At 44.0% G+C, this 25,219-nt stretch overlaps 1 protein-coding gene across 2 annotated transcripts in view; it reads left to right on the forward strand.

Moving 5' to 3' along the window:
* LOC135252502 (XK-related protein 6-like) overlaps nucleotides 1-16,917 on the forward strand; it is a 30,789-nt gene extending 13,872 nt beyond the window's left edge. Inside the window, exons 2-5 of one of the 2 annotated variants that reach the window (XM_064330654.1) lie at nucleotides 62-175; nucleotides 2,558-3,665; nucleotides 9,588-9,784; nucleotides 10,440-16,917. In XM_064330654.1, the coding sequence (XP_064186724.1) occupies nucleotides 3,475-3,665; nucleotides 9,588-9,784; nucleotides 10,440-11,410 (1,359 nt within the window). In that variant the 5' untranslated portion in view covers nucleotides 62-175; nucleotides 2,558-3,474 and the 3' untranslated portion in view covers nucleotides 11,411-16,917. The remainder of the gene's footprint in view (nucleotides 1-61; nucleotides 176-2,557; nucleotides 3,666-9,587; nucleotides 9,785-10,439) is intronic. The other variant, XM_064330646.1, reaches the window with a different exon arrangement.
* The last annotated feature ends 8,302 nt before the right edge of the window (nucleotides 16,918-25,219 follow it).

A 25,219-nucleotide genomic window follows, 5' to 3' on the forward strand; every position in this document is an offset into this window, starting at 1 on the left:
TCTTGCTCCCTTGCTCCATTGCCATTTCATGAATCCATTATTTTGTGTTTGTTTGCTTCAGTGTCCCAGCATGGCAGGCTGGGTCAGGCCGGCGGGACCCTCCCCTCAGTGCCGGGGGGGACAGTGGGGGGGCCGCAGTGTCTCTGTGAGCGACTGGACGCCGGGCCAGGTGTTCGTAAGTGCTTGCCCCTCCCCCTGCTCTCTCATTCTCAGTGCCTTGTCTGAAACTTCCTCTCCGAATTAGACCTGCATATGTCTGTTTCTCTCTCCCAAATATCATTTAGTTCCTCTTGTTGATTCTAGTCTGTGTTGTAGCTTACAAGGGCATTAAGGGGGATTTTTTTTGCTTGTTTGTCCTTAAATCCATGGTGTGCTTTTAAATCCAACTGGTATATTGGGGAAAATGCTATCTATCGCTCTGTGATGTTTTCTCATTTTGGGGTGAACTGAAATTAAACTCATTTAAAATTAACGGAAGCGCCTTCTGTGATGGTGTCTGTTACATATACAAGTCTCTTCACACCTGGATTTACAGGCAGCAACACAGGCACAGGAAGGTTTTCACTGTACTTGTACAGCTTGTACTTGACAATGAATCCCAATGAGACGTCCCTCTGCTAATTACGGCATGAGCTCATCTCCATTCACAGACGGTTGTGCTTCTGCGCTAGGCTGTACTTGAAGGCGTAACTGCAGTTCTGCATTCATAAATGTACTGTATTATACAGCATATGAACATCTTGGATTGCCCGTGTTGCTACACGACACTTATATATGGATCCAAAATGGCCGACCAGGAAGCTGGAGGGTTTCCTTGTGAAACTCCTACGCGCGTTCATAGTAAATTGCATCAAGTTGCTGAGTTACTGTAGCAGGGCCCAGAGATATTTCCCTGTAGGGAACCACGAGGAACCCATTGTGAGAGAGTATTTCTGTGCTAATGTGAGAAATCCTGGCTGTCTTACCCATGGTGAGATAAAGCCAATTGTGTGACTGGTGTGGCTGCCTTGTACCGTTCCCCAGACCTGACCCGTGGAGCTTTGCCTGCCTTACTGTTGAGCTCCTGTACTTGCCCTGCCATTTGGGAAGCCCATAATTAACAGGTTAACTGCTGCAAGCACAGTTACACTACAGCAATAAATTCTCGCTTCTTAAACACACTCGCACAGCTGAACTCCGATAACGATAAAACCTCGCTTTTCAAAACGAACGCTTAAGCACGGCTAAAGTCCGGTGTTTTCTCAAAACGCACAAATCAGTGGATAATGTGGGACCGAAGCTCCGGGGCTTCTTAACCGGCGCGTGAAAGTCCCCGCGTGTTTCCCCAAACGAAAGGGGTGTTTTTGTTCCTCTGAGGCGCCACGCAGGGAGGGAGCGTTCAGCGCGCTAATCCCCCCCCCCCTCCCAGCTTCTTTTTGGAGGGAAATTGGAGATCCCCCCCGCGCCTCCTTTCATCGGCGCCGCCGCTCGGTCGCCGCCCGCCCGCCGTTCTTTCCCGACGGCGGGAAGGAAGGCAGAACAAAGCCGCGCTCCCGCCTGCAGCTAATTCCGCCGCTCGCGTCTGTGGCTTTTTTTTTCATCTCCGCCGCGAACGCCGCCCCCCCTCCTTTTTGTGCCGTCTGCCGCGTCTCCCTTTGCTTTCGCGAACGTTTACCGTAAGATTTCAAACGGGAAAAGAAACACTCCCGGAGTCTTAGCGCAGCGGGGCTTTGAATGGGGGGGAAAATGGCTTTTCTCTCCGGAGGGGAAACGGAGGGAATTTAAAGGCACAACACGGTAACCGCGCATTGTGCGTCTGAACGTTAAGCGTAATTTAGCTGGAGCACCGCGAGCGCAGTGGAGAAAGCAGGCGGCGGCGGGTCTTCCTAATTTGCAGTTAATTACAGTGAGCGGCAGCCTCGTTTAATTACACTTCACTTTATGTTTTTTATTCCTCAATCCGAAAACACGACCTTTGACTGAAAGCAAGCATTTTAAATCATGAAGTGTTCACAAGCGAGGATTGGCACCATGATGTGTTAAGCTTTTTTAAAAAAAAAATAAAAAAAAAAACTAAAAAACAGATTCAGTAATTATGTTTGGAGCTAAATCTATGCATTATGTAGCTTCGAATATAAACTCGATTGCTCCTTTCAGTTTCCTCCCGCAGGGAGAAGAAAATAACTATTTTTGGGTGAATAAAGAGCAGCTGCTGTTTGCTGAGAAAACATCTGTAGATTCTCGCTCAGATTTCCCTCTCAGACGGATACAAGAGCGCAGCCGTCGGCAACCCAAGTACTCACCAGAAATAACTGATTATAACAGTATAGATGGATTTTTATAATTGGGCCTGTTGCTGGAGTTGCCGGTGGCGTCTGCAGCGGTTTCGGCATCTCTAACGGCGGCACTGTGGGCATTGCTTTCTGTGTTTGGCGTTGTCGGTAGCGGTGCTTTTTGGCGTTGGTGGTGGTGGCGGGGCGGTCGGGCTACCAGCCGTAGAATTATTCACGATTTAAGTGAAATAACGTTTTGGTTTTTATGATGCATTGACAGCCGTTGGCTGATCGTGCGTTTTTAGCACGGTGCCTGCCCCGGACGGCTCGGACCGAGCTCAACGCTGTGCGATGTCATCTCCATGAGCCGCGTGAGGAAGGCAGGATCCGGCCCCTGAGCGCGTTAACGTCGACGGCCTTCGTGCGTTCAGGAGGAGCGCGCGGCTCGTGTCAGCGGCCGTCTTCATGAAGGGAGTCCTCTGGAGGAAGAGCCAGAGAGACAGAATAATGAGAGCACCACCGACGCTTCTTTGTTATGTCGGTGATGGGCGGCCATGTTTGTAATTAAACCGGGTATAGGCTGTGCGCGTGTGGTGTGTCGGCTATATGCGATTGAAGAGTGTAAATGTGTGTGTGTGTGTACGTGCACGTGCACCAGCGCATGTGCGTGTGTGAGATTTATGTGATTTAAAAATGTAAATGTGTGTGTGTGTGTGTGTACATGCGCGCGTGTGTGCGCTCGTGTGTGTATGTGCACCAGCACACATGCGTGTGCGTGTGATGTATGCGATTTAAGATTGTAAATGTGCGTGTGCGTATGTGCGTGCGTTTGTGTTTGTGTTTGTGGTGTGCTCTGAGTAGGTGCGTCCTTTGAGCCCAGCCCAGCCCAGCCCAGCCCAGATGTTTTGCTGATCGCTGGTGTTCTGGGTGCAGTGGAGCTGTCCACACCGCACGGGTGCTGAAATCAACCACTTATCATGATGGATGGAGGCAGGAGAAAGGGACTGTGCGAGTGTGACAGGAGCAGAGAGGAAGAGAGGCGGAATGGGTGGAAGATGAAAGGAAACGAGAAGTCGTTTGAAACAGAAACATGAGAGGAAAATGAAACAGAATGTCTTAGTGTGATTGAGAAGAAAATATGAAATTTTAATAAAAGCATAATCTTTTTTTAATTGCACATGTACACTGACATAATGTAGATGATAATGGCCATGCACCATAAATGATATTTATTTTGTTTAGGTGCTTGTCACAGACACTCAGGTTGTGGCTACCCAGGAAGCGCTACCCGGCCTGGGATGCCCACTTTGTGGACCGGCGTCTGAGGAGAACCATCAATATTCTGCAGTACATCACGCCCAGCGCCGCAGGGGTCCGCTATCGAGACGGACCCCTGCTATACGAGCTGCTTCAGTATGAGTCCTCCTTATGAGACCTCATCCCTCCCTCCCTTCCTCCGTACCGCTCTCTCTCTCGCTCTGTGTCTCTCTCTCTCTCTTTCTCTCTCTCTCTCTCTCTCTCTGCTTCTCTCTGTGTGGAACAGAAAGTCGGGGAGAACGACAGAAATGAATGAAACCAGGTGAAATCCGGAAGGCTGGGTCTGAGGTAGCCCTTGCCCGCGCGCAGCCTGGAGCTCTTTACAACGCCGAGCGCCCCGAAAGTGCCACGCTGCGCTCGGAGGAGGTGCGGCGTCGCTCCCCCTCCCTCCCTCCCTCCCACCCTCCCTCCCTCCCTCTCTCTCTCCCCGTATGTGGCGCGAAGGCGTTCCCGCGGCAACGGCGGCGAGCTCACGGAGCCGTGCCTCTCTGATAGTGACACATAGGGCTTGGGAGTCTGTCGTGAGAGCGTCGTGTTTTCGGTTTCTTACACCTACGGACCCGCTGCGAGCACGCCGCCGCTCCACACGATCGCGAGCTCGAATCTGAGCGCCACTCCGCACCCCGGACGAAAGAATGAATCACGTTTTCCAAACTGATTCGTGTCACTTTGTTTCATCCAGTAAAGTCAGCGCGATACTGACATAATTTGTCATAAACTTTTATACAGTAATAGCCTATATGCGGTGGTACGCTGAGGTTCGAGCACCCACTGTCAAATGACATGTTTTGTTGATTTTCTAAGTGAAAAGATGTTAACTCGGCCTCTCCAGGGAAATTAAATATGACATATTTCTGCGAATCTTTACGCACAATTAATTTTTTATTTGCTGAATTTAACAGATAAAGAACTGTTAATGTGGCATGTGCAAAAGTTTGGGCACTCTTCCAGTTGATCCATTAATCTTTTTTTTTTTTTTAAGTCTCAAAACTTTGATTGACTCATTAGGCCTTAAATGAAGCCAGTTGAAGACGATTCCAGAGCTTAATAAATACTCTGACCCTTCTAATCTCTATCAGTGTGTTGTGCTTATGTTCAAAAAACCATGGACTCCTCTAAGCAGCTGACTGAGATGTTAACTTCTTTTCACTTAGAGATTCAACAAAACGTGCAATTTGACCAAGAGTGCCCGGGCTTATCCATACCACAGTATATAGTTTTATTTGATCTATGCAGCTATCCATGATTTTTAATTTTCTTTTTTTCTCCAACATAGAATGCCCAATCACATTTTATTTCTCTCTGTTAGTCATGTAGGCAGGCAACAGGCCTGAATTGAAGTGGTGCTAGGGCCCGGTCTTCACTCATGGTGAGAGCCTTTACTGGCTGAGCCTCAGGAAGTTTGCCTTTGCTTTGCTTGGACAGACTTTAGGTTGCAGTGTGAGTGTCCCTGTTGCCCGTTATAAAGATTGCAAACACGTTTTTATTGAGCCCTGCTCTCAGTCATGAAATGTGGGCTGTGGTGACGCACTGACAGGTGCACAGCTTGGGTTCACGCCCACTCCCTTCTAGTGATGTCATGCAGAACAGTGACAGGGCAGTATATCTCTTGACTCACCGACACCGTACATTGCAGAACTTCTAGAAGAACTTGAAGTTTCTGGTTACTTCCATAGCTTCCTATAACATAAAACGAACGGCTTTGTATTTCAGGCTACAGCGTAACCTTTTGCGCGCGGTACTGCAAGACATTACGAGACTTCAAAATCGCATATAGTAAAGCTCTTTTCCCTGATTTTTTTTTCCAAACTTGAAGCTCGTTTGCAACTGCGCCTGGCACATCACAGCAGTGCCCACCGTCAGTTTGGGTTTGGCGAGGGCCTGTCTGAGCTTTGCTTTTATTATGCAGCTAGCTGCCCTTGTCTGACTTGTGTATTAGCTTCTAACTCCAACGTAGCAGAACTCTGCCTAACTTTGGGCATGTTCTGCTCAGAGACCATTTGCCAGTTATTGCTTTGTCAAATCAGGCGGGACTCAAACTGGATGCTACAATTCCAAGCCAGAACGTTCTCTGATGATGCTTCGGTGAGTAATGTAGGCAATAAGAGAGGTTGAAAACTCCATTCCCGGAGCGGCCATTGAAGGCAGGTTTTCCCACTAATTACTGTACCCTGTCTTAACTGGATAATCAACTGTGTACAGCGGTGGTGATCCTCTCTTAGAGGATCCATCATGAAGCATCAAAAGGAAGATGCCCAATGTGCTTTAAGCCAACTATATAAAAGAGGAAAAGGTGCTGAACAGCCAGGATAGTCAAACTATAGATAAGAACTCCTTACTCCTTACTTCTCAGGGACTAGCCCGAAATAAGGAACACTAAGGAGCGCTCCAGCATTCCGTATCCTGGGCTAGTCCCCATGAAGTTGTCTGTGTCAGGAGTCTATTTCCATGCCTTATAGGGACAGCTGTTATTCATTGGGTCATTGAAAATGAAATGTAAAGAAATGTAGCTAAAATATGACATAAATGTTTGGGCTAGCTCTCCGTCCCTGCCCTTAAAGTCACTTGAGTCAGAACTGCTGAATTCTGAGTAATAAAAGCACAACAGCATTGCAGCACATGTTACTTTACATTAATGTATAGCTCAGGGTAAGAGAGTAGTCTGGGGCAATTTTTGGGTACAGGTTTCTTTCTTTGAGCTTGGAGACATGGAAACATCTAAGAAACATTCACCCCCATCCAAAACCAGGGGTTTAGTGTGCCTGGTTTCAGTCATGCAAGCAAGAATGTCTTGATTCAAAATGATTGTTTTGAAACATAGGCATTGCTACAGCTTCAAAGCAGGGATGCACAGACCACTGTAAACCTGTGAGATGGATTCAAGGACTAGTAGATAGTGGACTGTAAATCATTTAAAATATCTGTAGTGTCTGGCTTCAGGATTATGGGCTACTTGCAATAGTTATGCCATAAAAATCGTTGAATGACATTCAAAACCTCACTGACATCAAGCATATGTGGTAAGTCGTCTTTTTTATATGAAAATGGCATATTGATTGGTTTAAACAGTCATTTTGGTAAATATAGACAGATCCAGCTGAAATATTTCGAGGGTATATAGCCAAGTAACCTTTCCACTTTGCCTTGATAACACTGTGGACAAAATTCATATTCAATGTCAGCCACTTCTGTCAACAAGTGAGTCACCAGAATGTGGTTTTGCCATTTTACAAATTGTGGGAGTCCTTATTGCAAGTAGCCCTTTGTAATCCATTGAAGCTAGTTGTCTTAAGCGGGAAGATACGGACAGACAAGGGGCAGTATATGTCAGGGAAGCCATGATAAACTCCTTCGGCCAATCAAATATTATGGTGGAGATCTGCTGAAACCAATTGGACTGTGCAAGAAAATGTAGCCGAGACTGTGTTTGTGTATGTGGAGTGGAAACCAGCGCTATTGGCTCAGCCGGCCCAGGTTGATTGCAGGCAGCTGACCAATAGAACTGCTTTGTTTATTGAAGCAGGGAATATCCTGCCAGTAGAAACTCTCCTTCTTGAGTAGCACTGTGGCAAACTATGCCCTTTCCTGCAGGACTCCTGGCCACAGCCAGTATTGGAGCGGTGCATCACATTGAATGGTATCCGAATAGGACAGGCAACATTTTAGCAGCTTGAGCCAGAAGGGGGGGGGGGGGAGAAATGGAAAATACTGTCGATCGTTTGCATTTACAAAGCCGCAAGATTATCTTCCCGTTCTTCTTTTGCTTTTTTCTTTTTCTTTCCCAGACACGATCCTGTTTTTAGGTCTCTCGAAAGGCATGGCGTTGTGTTTCATATATAATTGACGGTTATCTCTTTCCCTGGATGGGGTTCGGTGTTCTCCCGCACGGCGTAATGAAACGCCGGAGCGGTTTGCTTGGGTTCTAGGTTTACGGCGCGAGCCTGGTCACGCTCGGTCGAGCGTTTAAGTGCGGCACCCGATACTTATCCGCCATCAAATTTTAATTCCTTTACGGAAATGAGTTCCCTTCGGTAAAAGGCCGGTGCCCTTGCTAAAGGCGGCCTCGAGGACGCGCGGGCGCGAGTGGTTTGTCGTGATTTTCGCAACAAATTATTAATGGAGGAGCGTTTTTACACGATGTGAGAACAGGCTGGGATTAACGCGAGGCCCTGAAGTGTCCGACTGAGCTCTGGGGATGCCGTCGTTTCGCGCATCGTCCCGCTCCCCGCCTTAAACGCTTTCAGACCTGCGGGTCTAACCACGCTGCCTCACGGCCCATAACATGACAGTCCCCGCCCTCCAACACATTCATCCCTTATCCAATCACGCTTTTTTTTTAGCTCCCGGGTCACACTCCTAGTTAGAAGTTCATAATTACAATTTCATAATATTTGTTCACTGCTCTTTAATCTTGAGCACATGCAAGAGTTTCTTGGGGACGGTTTGTACTCCTGTACTTTGTTCCCGGAAAAGTTCAACATTATCGGTTTGTTCTTTAAAAGGGGGCGTTATAATGCAGAAAGAATCTTGCGGATGCGCGGTGACGTTCAGAGTAAACGGAGGGCAGGGTCGGATCCCTGATTCCGCGTCTGCATCGGCGCGTTTGCTCTCGGCAGGGAGGCGGGATTCCCTGAACTCCTCTGACGTGTCGGTTCCCGTCTCCTCACCAAAGAGAGCCCTCCCAGAGCTCCCGCTCCGACTGCCGCGCGCGGTTAGCTAATTGAGCGGTTTACCCGCCGCCAGGGAAGCGTGTCCTGTTTGCGTAATCGCGGAGATTACGGGCTGGGGGGGCGGAGGCGCTGCCAGACAGACAGGCCGCAGTTCGGCACACTGCGGTGGCTAAACGGAGACTGGCTAAGTTGTGCCCACTTCACCAGAACCCCCAGGAAGGGGCATCTTTGGATGAGGATGAGAGTCAGTTTGTCACCAACTTTTCGGTCGCACTTTCCTGGTAACCTTTGATCTGGAGATATGGGAGAACTTTCAAGATCATTAAGTCAAGGGTCCTTGCTTTCTCCCCTACTCCCGTTCAGGAGTTAGAGTAAACATTTGGGCGGGCGGGAGTGTTGTGTAATGGGTAAGGAGCTTAAAGGTCACAGTTTTGATTCCCAGGTAGGACAATGCTGTTGTACCCTTGAGCAAGGTACTTAAACTGCATTGTTTCAGTATATATCCAGCTGTATTAATGGCATGTAAATGCTATGTAACAAGTTGTGTAAGTCGCTCTGGATAAGAGCGTCTCCTCAATGCCTGTAATGTAATGTAATTCTCAACGGTGTATGAAGGTTTAACGCTTTAAATGTTCATGTTCACTTACAAGATCTTTCAAGCCATTCTTCATTTGTAGTTTGCAAATGCATATTATGTAACATGTGCTGTGTTTCATTGCTGACTCTCTCAAGAACATCCTTAGAAACATGATTAAGTGGACCACGCATTTTAAAGGTCACGCTTCGTATTGGAAGAAAGCGCGCACAAATAAAAAAATAATGGCGTCATGCATGCGTCAGCTTCACAGAACACGTGGTGCCAGACCAAGCAAGCTGTCACAGTGAGTGTATGATTCCAGTCCTTTACACTGCCTGCAAAAATCCTGTTCTGGTTCTACTGCTGTGAATGACGCTAAGCTGTCTATACGAGGACTGGCGCCCTCTTGTGGCACTGCTACAGCATTCAAGTTTCTTCTTCTCTTTTGCCAAATGTAGTAGTCTGTGTTTATATATTTAAGTGAAAGCATATGCAGTATGCAATTTGGCTGGCTGTTTCTGTGCTTAAATAGAGCATAGCAGGGTGTGTGAATTCTTCCATTGGCTCAAACCTGAGCTGCATGGTGCAGCAATATCTTCAGCCTCACCTTTAACCCAACATTTGTAAATCCTCACCTTGTGCCTGTCTAAGTCTCACCCGTCTCTGCAGGCGCGTCCTCAGCGCGTGCCCGTTTCACTGCCTCCCCTGTCTCTGCGGGTGGGTGGAGCTCTCGGCCGCGTACCCCTTTAACCCCCGGGCTTGTTTCCGCAGATACATCCGCACCATGTACCTGGGCATTCAGAGTCGGCGGCAGAAGGCGCACCAGCGGCGGTTCTACTGGGCCATGATGTACGAGTACGCTGATGTCAACATGCTGCGGCTCCTGGAGACCTTCCTGGAGAGCGCCCCCCAGCTGGTGCTACAGCTCTGCATCATGATTCAGAAGAACCGGGCCGAGACGCTGCAGTGTAAGGGGAGCCCTGCGGCTCCGCCCCCACGGGGAGGGGCCAGGGCCGAGCTATGAGCTCATCTGAGTCCTTAGTGATCATAACTTTAGTTACGTTCTCCAATCTCCATTGTATAGTTATGGTTTTTCGCAATGAACAGACGCTAAAATCGATTGGTGCCCCAAGGAGCCACAGACATTGGTAAAGAAATCTATTTTTCCTTACTATGTATACGGTGTACACAGAACATTACTGGGATATTTAAATGATGGAGAAGTTGAAGAGAAGGTGTTGAATTAGAGTATGGAGGGTGATGAAAATTTTGAAAGTAAATCTTTTTTTTGAGGGAAGCTTCCATCTGCTGGATGTCCCCCTGACACTATAATGTAAGGCCCAATAGGCAGGCCAGATGTTGTCTGAAAATCCTCCTGGAATCCATAGTTTGCTTGCAGAATTTTTAATAAAGACATGACCTAATATTGGCTTTGAGCAAAGTTCATTAAGAATTAGCTGTTAAGTTATGACTTTTTCCTTTTAGGAATCTTTTCCTATTTGATATGTATTGCCAGGGCCCAGTTCTGACAGTATTGTTCCTGCACATCCATGTTTGCTGTAACCCTTGTTCTGTGGCTGACTATTTGAACTCTTTTTCTATCTCTGTCTCTCATTGGTGCAGGTATGTCCTCCGTTGGGTCCCTCGTGTCCCTGGCCTGGGTCCTGGCTTCCTACCACAAACTCCTGCGGGACTCTCGGGACGACAAGAAGAGCATGAGCTACCGCGGCGCCGTGATCCACTTATTTTGGCGGCTCTTCACCATCTCCTCACGGGTGCTCTCCTTCGCCCTTTTTGCCTCCATCTTCCACCTCTACTTCGGCATCTTCGTGGTGGTGCACTGGTGCGCCATGGCCTTCTGGGTGGTGCACGGGGGCACCGACTTCTGCATGTCCAAGTGGGAGGAGGTCCTGTTCAACATGGTGGTGGGCATCGTCTACATCTTCTGCTGGTTCAACGTGAAGGAGGGCCGGACCCGCTGGCGCATGGTGGCCTACTACTCGGTGGTGCTGCTGGAGAACACGGTGCTGACCTGCCTGTGGTACGCGTATCGGGACCCCGCCACCACCGACCCGTACGCCGTGTCGGCGCTGTGCGGCGTGTACCTCAGCTTCGCCTCCGGGGTGCTCTTCATGTTCCTGTACTACGGCGTGCTGCACCCCATGGGCCCCCGCGTGCGCGTGCTGGCCAGCTCCTGCTGCGCCGAGCTGCTCTGGGGGCTCCCGCTGCCCCCCGAGGCCGAGCCCATGGCCTCCACCCCGGGGCCCCGTGGCTCCCAGGCCACGCCCAGCAGGGGCTCCACGGGGGACCACACGGAGGAGGAGGAACTGGCAGGGGACACCTGCCTGCCCGTGTTCCAGGTGAGGTCCACCACGCCCACCACCACCAGGGGCCGACCCTACCGCCCGGAGGGGCCCCTCATCAAGATAGACATACCCAGGAAGCGCTACCCGGCCTGGGATGCCCACTTTGTGGACCGGCGTCTGAGGAGAACCATCAATATTCTGCAGTACATCACGCCCAGCGCCGCAGGGATCCGCTATCGAGACGGACCCCTGCTATACGAGCTGCTTCAGTATGAGTCCTCCTTATGAGACCTCATCCCTCCCTCCCTTCCTCCGTACCGCTCTCTCTCTCTGTCTCCCTCTCAATTCCCCTCTGTCTCTTTCTCTCTCTGTCTTTCTCTGTGTCACCACGCCTGTTTCCCATTCACCTGCGTTTGATTTGTTTGTTCCTTGACAGAAGCGTAAAATGTTTGTGTCACCGTCTCCAAGTCCGTTTTCATATGTTCAAATTGTTCGTTAATGAAAACCAATATAAAAAGATGACATGTAGCAACAAAAACAGGTTAAAACAGCTGAAAGTATAAGTGATATATTTTCAGTTGCTTTAACACGCATAAGCCTACAGATGTACGATAAACGGATAAGCTGTTTTAGGTTTGGGTGCCTGTCAGAGTGTGTAAATGTACAGCGTTTAAGTGTTTCAGTGTTTCTGCTTCACAGATGTGATGGTCATTACTGTCTGTACCCAAAGGAGGAGCATCTCTTGTCGCAGGGCGTGTGTTGACTAACGCTGCCGACAGAGCATGATGGGAAGGATGGAGGCTAGGTGATAGCGCCCCCCCCCCCCCACCCTGCAGACTGCTCAATGCTAGCCACTTCCAGGCCCAGTCCAGGGGGCCGTTTTAAGCAGTTAGTGTATCCGCTCTGAAAATCCCGAGACAAAAATGAGCCATTTTTTCTTCAACTGCAAATGCACCCACATCTCTTCTTCAACTCCGTTCTTCCTTTTTCGTTGGTTAAATGCCTTGCTCCGGCTCTTGCGCAGAGAGTAAACACGATTTTCTCTCTTTCACCTACACCTAGTTCTGCCTTTTTTCAGAGAGAGAACGCTCCCTTTTTTGTTGTTCTTTTCTGAGCAAACACCCTCTTCTACAATTTTCTGGGTGAACGCCCATGTTTTGTCTCTTGTACAGAGACTGAACCCCCAGCCCTGCACAGCCTTTACCCCCCCCCCCCCTTCCCCCATTACTTAAGCTCTGCTGAATCTGTGCAGGTTACTGAATTTGCCGATATCACTGTGACCACTGCAGGTGGCAGATCGTATTTAAGACCCACCAAAGCTCGCTCATTTGGTGCTTGCAGTGTTACAGTGGCATTACGAGTCAGACCGCCTTAAAAAAATGATCTCTCTCTTCGAAAACGATGTCACTATCAAGTAATACGATGAGTAATATTTTCAATTAGCATTACTGCAGTAGAGTGTCCCCTTCCCTCTTTTGCATTATGAAAAGCTTCAGAGCAGAAATCTTTTGTCAGTGGCTTCCTTGGAATTTATCGATAACGGATTTTTCGGTAAGGTATCTAGCGTGATTGTTTTGTTTCCCGAAATGAGCGTGAACAAATTCAAAAGGCAACGATACACATACGTACAAGCTTCTGAAGTAAATGCCAGAACATTTGCCAACCAATGGACTCTCACCAAAATCCAAAGCACAGCCTAAACACCGTGATTCAAAAGCTCGCGGCAAAGACATAGGTGTTAGGCGAGGTGTGCCACCAGCTGAAGACGTAGAGCATCGATCAGTACAGAGCCTTCCCACAGTCCTGTATTTATTAGCGTGAGAGTCATATTAGTGCTACACCTTCGCAAAGCGCAGTTAAAATGGCAATAACTGCGTTTGATTGATTCCTCTCCTCTTAACGTCCGGCGGCGTGGGAGTTTAGATTTACAGTCATTTCCCCCGTTTCAGAGTGGCGGTGAATCAATGTAGAGCTATTTTCATAAAAAAAAAAAAAGGAAACAGTCATTTGGGCTTTCTGTGAAAGTGCTGCTCCACTCTCGGCGGTCTTTCAGAGATGAAAAATAGAACTAAGTGCATTCCATTTTTCACATTTGAGAAAATATGTTGTTTTTTTTCGTTTAGAAAATAGCACAATTTTTAAACGTGCGGCGTACTGCTGCTGCACACGGTGAGGTCGGCAATGAATCCAGACGGATCAAATTTATATCGGCTAAGAATCAGCCGTATTTTCCCAAAGAACCGAAGCTGTCACCGCTCTCCAGGCAAGCAAACAGCCAGAGCAAAAGCAACGGTTATGGATATAAAACTTTAAAAGATGACGTTTAAAAGCACAGACCACTCTCCTGCCCTCCCATCATCCCTCTGCTCCTCCCAACATATCAATTCTTCCTCTCCTCCTTTATCTTCTTCCCCTTCTAAATCCTTCCTCCTCTTTCGCAGATCGCGGTTCAAATTGAATTCAATTTCAGTAATAAACTCAACAAGGTGCCAGTGTATGTCACTGATTCCAAAGGGGATCCTGACATGCACACATGTTTTTCAGTGTGTACTGTGACTCTTTCATTATCATGTTTATTTTTCGATGGCTTAGATATAAGAATGTGAAAAAAAAAATCTACATTTTAAAGCTTGTGAAAATAGAAGCTATCTTTGCCTGAATATACCTGAATTTTTGTACACAGTCTAACCAGGTCAGCCTGGCAGTTTCAAAGCGGGACGCGTTTCTTAACTCCCTTAGCGTGCGGGGCTCACCACTGTCGCCCTCTGCTGGCCGCTGTCTAAAAAAAAAGCCAAACCACACCTGTAAACACACCTGTACTGTAATCCACCGTCTTGGTCTGTGGTGCACTTGGCCTCCAAGTATCTCGCTGTCAGGGATAAAATTTGATAGGCGTGTACAAATTGCATCATCATCGGTACTATGACGATCATAAAGCTAATAGCGATAAGCATTATTATCGGGTGCGCGTGAGAGTTTGAGCGATGGGTCAGGACTTCGAGGAGCGTCCAGGTGCTTCACAGAGAGGAAGAGCCTTCTCTCTTCCTGCAGGTTACCGGCTGGGCGCTGCCGGCAAGCCCAGGCCTGAGCAGTGCGGGTGAGACCAGGGGAGAAGGGTTCTTGCCGGGGATGGAAAACAACCCGAGGCCAGCCCGCGGGGGGGGGGGGGGGGAGTCCACGCGCAGAGTTTCCAAGGTCCTCACGAGGTCCTGTCTGGGCGTCCCTCGCCCCTCTGGCGTTCTTCCCGCCCGCGGATCCCGCTCGGTCTCGCCGAGACGGCGTCGTCCGTCAGGCGTGACCGCGTCTGCGCGTGGGCGTCGCCGTACTTCCGCAGGCTGGCCTCCCGGACGCTCGGCTCGGTTCGGCCGCGTTGGGCTCCATCCTTGGTTGCTGCTCGCCCTTCCTCCTCAGCAGCGAGGGACTCAGGTGTATTCTGGTGCAGATTCTTTTTTTTTTAATTTTTTTTTTTTAGGGATTTTACCTAGGGTGGGGCGGGGAGGGGTGGGGGATAAACGGAGATCATGTGGGAGCATGCAAGTAGCCCTTCCCCCCGTCACATCTTTGTCATCTGTGATTGGCCAACCCTGCCACCTCTGTCGGCATTAGGTCCCTTTCCAGGAATTGAGTACCATGGGAAAATTCAGCCACTTTATAACCTTTTTTTTTTTAGATGAGCCTGTACACACAACTTTCAGATCATAGGATATGTCTGGACTTCATCAATTTTCTCTCTCCCCGACCAAGTCCTCCCCTCCTGTCCCACTCTGCGGGTGGCAAGGTCATTGGAAGAGCACATCCATGCACCTCCCCCAGGGTCTCCTTTTCCATCCCGCACAATTCTGGCTCGCTGTTGTTTGCTGGAGAATCTCTCTTCTTTAGGGTCTGCATGCAGGCACAAATACTGGGCTTTGAATAGAATATAATAGCAGCACAGATTGGGCCGTAGTGTTGGGACCTCATGGTTTCCAGATTGAGCTGGTAGATTTAGACCTTATGGTTGCCAGTATGGGTCACAGATTTGAGTCCTCAGGGTTACCAGATTGGGGTGTAGAGGTGGGGACTCATGGCTGCCAATTTGAGCTGGTAGAGTTGGGCCTAATGGTTGCCAGATTGGATTATAGATATGAGACCTCAGGGTTGATAGATTAGGCTGTAGGGTTGGGGCCTCACAGATTCCAAATGTTGCATTGTACTCAACCACACTTCCTGCATCAGTGAGCTATGTTTAAAAGAGGGGAGAGAGGGGGCTTTCCCACTGCAATTCCATTAGTTTCTTCACATGAAAAACAGCACAGGGCCCAGGATGTATATAATTTAGTACTGGACCCTGATGTCAGTTGTTTCAATAATCACTTAGGTTCAATTGATAAAAATGGATTCAATAATAAAAAAATAATAATTATCATGCAGTAATAATAATAATAATAATAATAATAATAACAGTAATAATAACTGTAATAATAATAATAATAATAATAATAATGGATTTGCATATATATAAAACCTTTAATCTAAGAGCTCTTTACAGTGGGGTTGGGGACTCCCCTCAAACACCCATGATGTGTGTCCCCCACCCCTGTTACACCAGAACACTCATAATGCTTATCAGCTCTGGCAGAGGGTGGAATTTACAGTGCCAAAGTAAGCATGGGGATGATTAAATTATTTTCTGGTGTATTTGTTCCAGTGACATCAGATTTCTTCCCATACAAAAAGCACAAGATATTTTTGTTGAAATAGTTTTTATAAAGTGTAGCCCACTGCATCCATAACCATGTCCTAAACTACTGCCACATGCATTTTGGCCCCAGATTTTTCCTTTTACTTTAACCACTGTATTAAAATGTTTTCACCCAACTAATATATGGCAGTAAGTGGTCTTTGCAAACAGCAATGGATATCTTAATATTCCAATATCATTGAAGCAGAAGTATTTATGTTGTCACTGTTTAAACCAAAGTTTTAACAGTTTTCTTCCTAGTTTGATGAATAACAAATATCTGTTTTCATCCAACTAATGTTCAGGAGAAGGTAGTTTAAGCCAAGCTTTAAACTTTAAACATGAAATAATATAATAATATTGCAATATTACAACGGCAGAAATGCATTTTCTTAAGTCTTTGTATTTTTTTATAACCGCAATGAAATAAGTTGATGAAAATTGCACGACTCTCTTCTGTTTTCAAGCACTGCATGTATCTACAAAAAAAAAAAAAACAACCAGCCCCCTCTCCTCGAACACCTGACCCCCCTCCCTCCTCTGTGCCTTTTCTCCAGTGGGGGCAGTGACCCCTTCCCCCCCCCATCAGGGCTGGCCCTCCAGCAAACAGCAATGCCAGTACTGTATTACGTGTGTGTCTGTATGTGCTCGCGCGTGTGCGTGCGCGCGCATGTGTATGTATGCGCCAGTGCAGTAACACAACACATCTGTACATGAGCATGTGTCAATGACATGAGACTATACCGCCATATATTATACATTCCAGTGTTGCTATGGTTATAATATTCTGGCTGACGTGAAGTTGTGGTGCGACTGACGATTGGAACGGAGCGTCTCTCAAACGGGGGCGGCGCCGCGTGAGAGACGTTGCCAGGGTGACTGCGTTAGGAGGGCGTCTCGAACCTCGTTCGTCTCTGAGCTCGAACAGGAGTGGGTCCATCGACTCGGCCTGCCGTCTTGCCGGCCAGCAGAATAGTGTGAGATCTAGGTGGTGATTGAATTAAGGTGCCATACAGGGTGTTATACATTTAAAAAAAAAAAAAAAAAAACTAAACTAAAGGGCGTGACACTTAGACCATAGAAAACAGGTGATTTTGTTCTGAGGTAGGCAAAGGAAAGAAGTTTTAGCGCTGAAAGATTTGATTGAATCTGCACCTTAATTATTGCCCTTGGATACGCCTACCAGATTTTGTTGCGTGTTTGTGATTTATCTCAGTGAAGTTTCAGTCCAATGTTTTTTTTTTTTATTATTCATTTTTAACGAATGTTTTATTCATTTTTTTTTTTAATGTTTGCCGAATGTATAGCAAGAAAAGTGCCAAGATTCAACAATAGCAACAGTTATGTCTTCAGTCTTCAGTTTTTTTGTCGCATAGAAAAATCTGGGCGAAAAATTCATGAAAATATTTCAAATGGTTCCATGGAATATGTGGTGCTCGCTGGGGTGTAATTCCAAATTTCTGTATTCTTGTGAAGTGAAATGGTGAAATGAGGTCACCTAGTTTAGCTAACTTCAGCACATACTGGATGAGATTACTTCCTGCACTGTTCCAGCCTTCATATATGAAAAGTATACAAGTGGAACATATTACGCATTACTGTCTTCGGTTGGAAAAATATGAACTTTATGTCATGTTGTTCTGCTGTAAAGCCGAGCTGAAATTATGCAGGACGGTGAGTGTAATTCATTTAGATTCATGGTGCTGACAAACACACCCAAAGGTGCTACCGCTACGCGAACTGCGGGGCTTCCCTGTAGCTCCGCCCAGTGTGGTTCCCTCCGCCCACAAATGACCTGCCTCACGCCCTACTGACTCTGCTCTGCCCCGTCCGAACGCGTGCCCTGCCCAAACACGTTTACAGCAGAGCATTTGGTGCCACTGTTCTTCAACCTGCACAGAAGTGATCATAAGGGTTAGCGTGCGTGCGCGTGTGTGTGTGCGTGTTTGCGTTCTCATGTTTATTTCTGCTTGATTAAAACAAAATGCATTATTTTCTTATTGGTGAAAACAAATGTTAAAAGAAAAAAATAATGTTTTCCTGTCCTGTGTAAGTCTTCAACTTGTGTATAGTGTTTTGATTCTGATTAGTGTAGTACTGGTATTAATATTACATATTACAAAGAAGGTTTATTTTACATTTTTGTGCATATTTTTTTAAAGTGTACAGCCAGTCAAAATTATATATAGCTTTCAATATACACAGCTATTTATAATGTTGGGGAACAAAGTTAGTCAGTCAATCTTGAGAGAATTTTGTCGTTTTATTGTTTTACAATTCACAAATATGTCGTTTTATTGATGGCCATGGGGCATTCCTCATACGGTACCCTCTAGCTAAAATGTCATCCAGCACGCTACATGTAACTCAGCTCTGCTGCGGCTGAACCAGCTGAACGATACTTTGTTAGTAAAAAGCGGTTCGAGAAATGGCATGTACGGTGTAGTGTGAGATGTAGTGTAAATGTGCTGTAATAATAAGCGGCGATGTCCGAAGCCGCTCATCCCTCTAGCTTTTATGAACAGAAAAAAAAAACAAGGTGCTAAAGTCAAACCTCCTTTTGTTTACTTTGGTCTGTAGATGTAAAGAAGAAACATAACTGTGTAAAGTTCCTGTAAAGCCTTACTGTAGATGGATGTATCAGGTTGTTATTCTCAAAATATGGAGAAAATTGAAGTGTATATAATTCATGTATAATTCCTGTTTACTTATACGATGTACATATTTGCTGTTTTCATTTATTTTTTTGTGGGGGGGCGGGGGAGGGGGGTGTTATTATAATGGTATGATGTATAACGGTATTCCCAATAACAATGGCTCTTAAAAGACATGTGAGCAGGAGTTGTAAGCGATGATGCGTTTCTTTCGCGCACCTGCTGTCATTCTTTTTGCTTCGTTTTTTGCGTTCATTTGCCTTTGATAATCAGATATCTGTTACGCAAACTGATGTCTGGCGAGGATTGACAAAAGCACACATAATATTTGTCATTGTGTAGGACTTATCTTTACAGTTGTCTCCCGTCAACGCTCTAGTTGCGCATTTGAGAACAAACCTTAAATACTGAACAAAGAAACGCCCTTAATTACTGTAACATGTAGGCAAGTGGGAAACAAATGGAGAGTTAACTGCAGGGACATGGACGGCATACTGTAGCTAGTGGCACTGCTCCTTTACATTATTATCTCTATAATGCCTCCCGGGCCATTGTAACATGGGTCAGGAAATGGTTCATATTCACAACACGTTCAGCGACAATGCAGTGAAGGTTGGAGCAGTGGCCTTTTCAAAAAGAAGGGAACGCGATACGAGCTTGCAGGAGTGTACTCTATAGATCACTGCCTTACCTAACGGTTGCACTGCTCAAAGATAACAACAGTGTTGATTCTTTTTAGGCCAGGAATCAATGTTTTGTTTCAGCAGCAAACAAATGCACTTTCTCACCTTGATGCAAGCCCACAAATCAAAAAAAACTATGCAACCTAGACCAATTTGTTCTACTAACATTATTATTTGACTTTGAAAAAAGGCTTTATATATCAGCTTTTAAATAGCTTCAAATCTGGTGCAAGGTGAGAGTGCAAATAACCCATGCAAAAAAAAAAAAAATCAGACAACAGCAGACTTTGAAACTACAGAAAAATGGAGTAGGACATCTGACTCATTTGGTGGTTTGGCCCATGTCTGGGCTTATATATTTTGGTAGATCTAGTTCTGTTTTATAGATCGTACTGATACCACGTTACTCTATGTGTGTGTGTTTATATATGTGTGTGCATGTTTGTAGTACTTGTGTGCATGCCTGTGTGTGTGTGTGTGTATTTGTATGTGTGCATGGACCGCAGAGTTCATTCCTGTGTAAAATACAGTGGTTTTGGGAATGAGGTGTGGATTAACTGAAGCACTCATCTGTAGATTTACAAACATCAATCTATCAAACGTTCCTGTGCTCTGCTGTAGGCTTAACACACCAACTGAGTCAATTCATGCACGTACCTGTCGGCATAGAAACATCAGCTTCTTCAGCTTTTCTTTAGGCTCAGAATGGATCCATAGACGTATCATGACCGCATAGCTATTTTACGCACATTAGAAAAACAGCTGTATAGCACATGAACATGTAGCACACGTATGGCACTGAACCACATGACTATGGACTTCATGTCCCATCAGCGTCTGGGCTGGCTCTGCCTCTACCTGTACTGAAGGCTAGATTGATGGTGAGGTGATAAGTTCCCATTGGTAGTGATGCGTTGATGGCTGACAGCCATATCAGTGGTAGTCTCCATTAACAGGGCAGCAGGGAAGTAATTACATTATGGCCCCGGCCTTCATTCAGTGCCAAGTTGTGTTTGTAACCCATGCTTATCAAAGTATGGTATGCATTTATGCATGGTATATGGACCGTTGCTGTTGTTTAGATTTCACTGCTTTATGTCCACGGATGGCTATAGGTGTTGACGATGTAATAGCACTGATTTACTTTCTATCAGCAGTGTTTGGGTGTGTCGGAAGGATAAGTTAAAGTAGGCAAGTAACAATGTAGTTTTAAATCCATTTATGTGGGGAAAGGGCTATTTAAGAGCACTGAAAACTGAAAGCGTACGGACTACTGAAAGGGCATATCCTTCTGTCACGACCCCTCGTGCTGATTCTAAAGGTGCGTTTCAGGGTTATGTTCATGCCAAGGAGACTGTGTCCTCCACTGCAGCAGTACATACATTATACAGGAGTCCATGCTATATTGTTTATATCTGCATGACTAGAGGCATTATTTAAAAAACGGCTTGTTTTTATCGTTCAACCAGTGAGTATCATTCCAATGAGTCTACCTCCTCATAACCCTCTCATAAAAAAAATGTTAATATTCCCCATGTATTGCATTATGGGGCAAAACAAGGTTTGGGACAGTGCTATATTAACAGACATATGAATTATATAGATATATATAAAATATATTTTATATGATAATATATATTTATATGTAAATATCTATATGCGGATCATTCACGTTGGATTTCAAAATAGAACACGTTGTGCAGCACGAATCGAGCCAAACCTGGACTTGATTTAGTGTGTTTGTGCAAATAAGCTAAACATATTTTCCTCAACTTGATAATGCTATCTGCTCAGATGTTTTAATTTCAGAGGACATATTTGAAAATATCTAACAAATATTTTTACACTTCATTGGATTTAGCAAATACTATAGATTTGTCATAAAATAACAAATATAACAGAGAATTCAGCTCTTAATTTTCAAGTCAGAGTTACTCACCAAGTCTCTTTCTGTTTACATGCCAGTCACTTCTCTGATAATCAACTCATAGCAGAATGAGCCTCAGATTTGTTTGAGTCTTAGTTTTTGATTTGAATTTTTGAGAATAGTAATTTACTTCCCTTTCCATGTCATAATTAGCAATAGCTCCATATCAGTTGATGAATAATATCCATACCATAAGAATTAAATATGAATTTACAATATTAATTTCATACGTATTCTTCATCAATCTATGTTCTGCACAACCCCTAAGTTCCATGATGGTAATTTAGGTTTTATTTTAAAAAAAAAGAAGCTCAGTGATGAAACCTATTTTCTAGGATTGTGGTATGTGGTGTTGTACAGTAGATGATGTATCTGATATCCAACCGTCACAAGATGGCTGTACTGTATCTCGCTGTAACTAGAAAAAAATAAAAATAATATTGTCCGTGTTAAAATAGTTTTAAAAACATAATTCAACAAAAAAATCTATTTGAGATGTTTGTGTACTTTTGCATGGTTACGATGTGCTTGAGAGATATAGAGTTCTACCGTGAGAGGAAAGTTTTTGTCATTGAATATTTCTGTACATTCTCTATGGGTAAGCAGGTCTGCTGTTTTGTGGCCTGATGAGTTCTCACACTCTGACTGGTCATTTTATTTAAAAAACCGCTAATTTTTTTCTTACGCGATTTCTCCATTTTATCTGAGAGTCTAGTCTTTAGCTACATCGTAATGTGTTAATAGTGCTGAAGCGCTTACATATTTTAGCAGAACAGAATGACTTCATTAAAACATAGCCAGAAAAAGTGTGTGGGGGTTAGTAAGGGGTAGAGGGTAGGGGGTAGGGTGGTTAAAATAGGCGGTTTTCAACGGAGTAGTCTTAAGTCTTCTTTCCTGTCAGTGTTCACATTGCCTGGGTCTCCTTCAGGCAAGCACTGTACTGATTCACTGAACTCTGAACACTGAAGTGACACTTACAGTGCATGGATGGTATGGAGCCATTATGGTATGGCACAGCACAGTCTCCTTAACAGGGGGTTGGAAAAGGAACACCAGCTGTTTAGAGCAGGAATAGCCTATCCGAATACACTGCTCTTTATACCACAAAACCCAGCTTTTGTTTTGTGAGCAACTCATTGTTGTTTTTGTTTTTTTTTTTGTTTGTTTTTTAACCCATGAGCAATATTTTACAGTACACAATAATTATACTCTTGTTTTACTTCCTGTTGGAATTGTGAATTTACAAAACCGAGTTATCACCAAAATGTGTTACATACAGTTGTGGACAATACACAGATATATTTTTTTATTCATTAATCTGTAAATTGTTTTAAACAGTCAGTTTATAAAATGACACTTAGGCCTATTATTTTAGTTATGATAAGGATGTTCGCTATCAAAAATTGCAGTTGCAGAGAAAAATAAATCATTATATTGCTTCAGTATTGTTTATGTAAATTACCAGACCAGTGGAGAATAAACTGAAGATCAAATACAGTAAATATGAGGATGTGTAATTACTGACCAAGCATCATAAGTAGTTAGGTGAAGTCAAGCCACAGGAAATGGCAAGTGCTTTATTATATATATGAGTCTACATATAGAATGTGGGTTCTTATTCTCAGAATAAGGATAAAAGTTATTTTTAGAGTACAGATAGGTCAGGTTATATACAGTTCAGTGTCCTTCATGTATTAACACACTACAACACTTCAAACAACCAATGCGGAAAACAAACTACTTAGTAACAAGATTGTCTTCGATGAAGGCTAATATGAACAACCCAAAACCTTAATAAGGACTATAGGGCACCTCCTTAAACAGATCAATAATATTCATAAACCCACCAACAGACAAAGACCATGATAAGATATGCTATATGAGCATCAATTATGAGAAGTTGCATTACAATAATACCAAATTACATTGTCACCACTGATGGTTGAAATTCTGTATTCTTTGATATTCTTGACTGAGGTTGGCACAAGTTCACATGATGGTTTTAATTAGATCTTATAGAAGAAAGTTGGAGAAAAATGGCTAGGCTTAATCATTTGTGTACTATTCTGTTTTGATTTATCTGCTCGCATATTGGTGGTCCTAGTTAAATGGCACTGCTCTCATGCCATAAGTGTCATTGTAGTCATTCAACAACTGATAACTGTATATTTTTGAAACAGTTGTCTCAATATAGTGAAATAACTATATGTCAAGACAAACATGTCATGCATTATTAAAATGTTGTGTTGTAGTCATGGTGTAGCCATACTAATAAAAGAAAGGCGCATTATGGTGAGACACAACTATTATTTCTCAATCTGCATTATGGAAAGAAAATGTGATTTAGAAAACTACATTATAATACAATTAATCAGTCCCTTTAAAAAATGCCCTTCATAATCTATTACAGTGGCTCACCAAAACATCTCTTTAGATGATCTGTTTCTTGAAGATTACACTTTCAAAGCCCTAGAAAGGAGGACATTTACCAACTGTTGAACTATTGAATATACAAAATAGTTTTGTTTTTTTAATGCATTAAGTTGTCTCAAATGTTAGGGATACAGGCATGTTTGATTTGAGTGTGCTTCCAATAAAATAAACTGGATACGTTTTGCACTTTTAGAAGCTGCAACTCTTGTTTTTATTTAGGTTAATTACCGTTTCCTGTTTCTGTCAGCTGGTTGTCTTGGTTTTCCAATGCCCTGTTTATAATATCTTCTTTGGGAGTATCTTTGGCTGTGTTCCCTTTGGACACTAATGAATGTACTGCACAAGGAAACACATGGTGACAGGCTGGAAAAAACAAATAAATGGAATCTTTTATTATGTTAAAAATATATCAAGACTTAAAAAAAGCTTCAGCACAAACTTTTATTTTTAATCTGACCATTCATACGTTTCATGTTATTTTTATTTGACCATACATGTTTTTTTTAATGTAAAAGGTTATCATTCCAAGCTTATTCAACTATTGATTTTAAATTTTTATTTTAAATTTTTTTAGTTCTGCACAGAACGACAAACTGTAAAATAAAAATATATATAATGTCTAAGGTTTTGATATGGATAATATTGATAACCAAGGATAATTTTCAACTAATTGGGAAAACAAGATTATAAAAACGTATACACGACCCAGAAACAATTTATTTCTCTTTTGTATCTTTACATTTTAATACATTATAATGTTGTGACTGATATGAAAGCAAAATATATTAAAAATCATTTTGTTATAAGTGTGTGTGGGGTTTCATTATTTGAAAGAATTGCAGTATGATACATTGTGTCTTAAATAGTTTTTTCTTTAATGAAAAGAGTATAATTATTACTGTCATGAGCTGATTAGGCAGACAGTGGAGTAGCTTCTCATTAGTGAACTGAGCTCTAGCTAGTTTTCCTAATTATTCCTAACTTTTCCCCTCCAGGCTGCTGGTGTTCTGCCAGCTCACATTGATGTTATTGTACCATATATAATGGCATCTGTGACAGGCATGGAGCGAAGACAAAGGTAAACTGAACATTCTGCTGGTGAAAGTTTCAAAATCACTGGTTAAAGTTTAAAAATCAGTGATGAAAGTTTCAAAATCACTGGTGAAAGTTTCAAGCAAAGGTTTGATTTAAATAGAAAGTCAAGAGTTAATATCTGTATATTCTATTTGAGATGTAATTGTGCACGACTAAAACAACATAATCGATTAACTAATAAAACCTAGCACATTTGTTTTTAAAAATAATAAAAACAGTTTTATGTGATTGTTTGTAATGCTATGGGCTGTTTACCTTTTAATAGGAAAAAAAAGCTCTGTTTAGCTTTCTTGTAAAATAAGACAATAAATCAAGATTGTGGAAATGGCTTATCCATGTTACATCGCTGGAATTGAAGTTGGTGTCTGTGCAGCTCTGCAGTTAATAGGAATCCAGATCGTAATCAATGCCCTGATGGATTACACATGCCGAGAAGGACACTACAAGGCTGCAGTGTGAGTGAGGTACATCACGCAGTTTAGAGGTTCAAATAACTACATTTTCTCTCAGACAACAGCTATTATATGATGAAACTTGTAGTTCACAGTAAAATGCCATGCCGACCGTCAGTCTTGGTCAATTTGT

This window comes from Anguilla rostrata, chromosome 1 (genome assembly GCF_018555375.3).
Source record: "Anguilla rostrata isolate EN2019 chromosome 1, ASM1855537v3, whole genome shotgun sequence".
Lineage (NCBI taxonomy): Eukaryota > Metazoa > Chordata > Actinopteri > Anguilliformes > Anguillidae > Anguilla > Anguilla rostrata.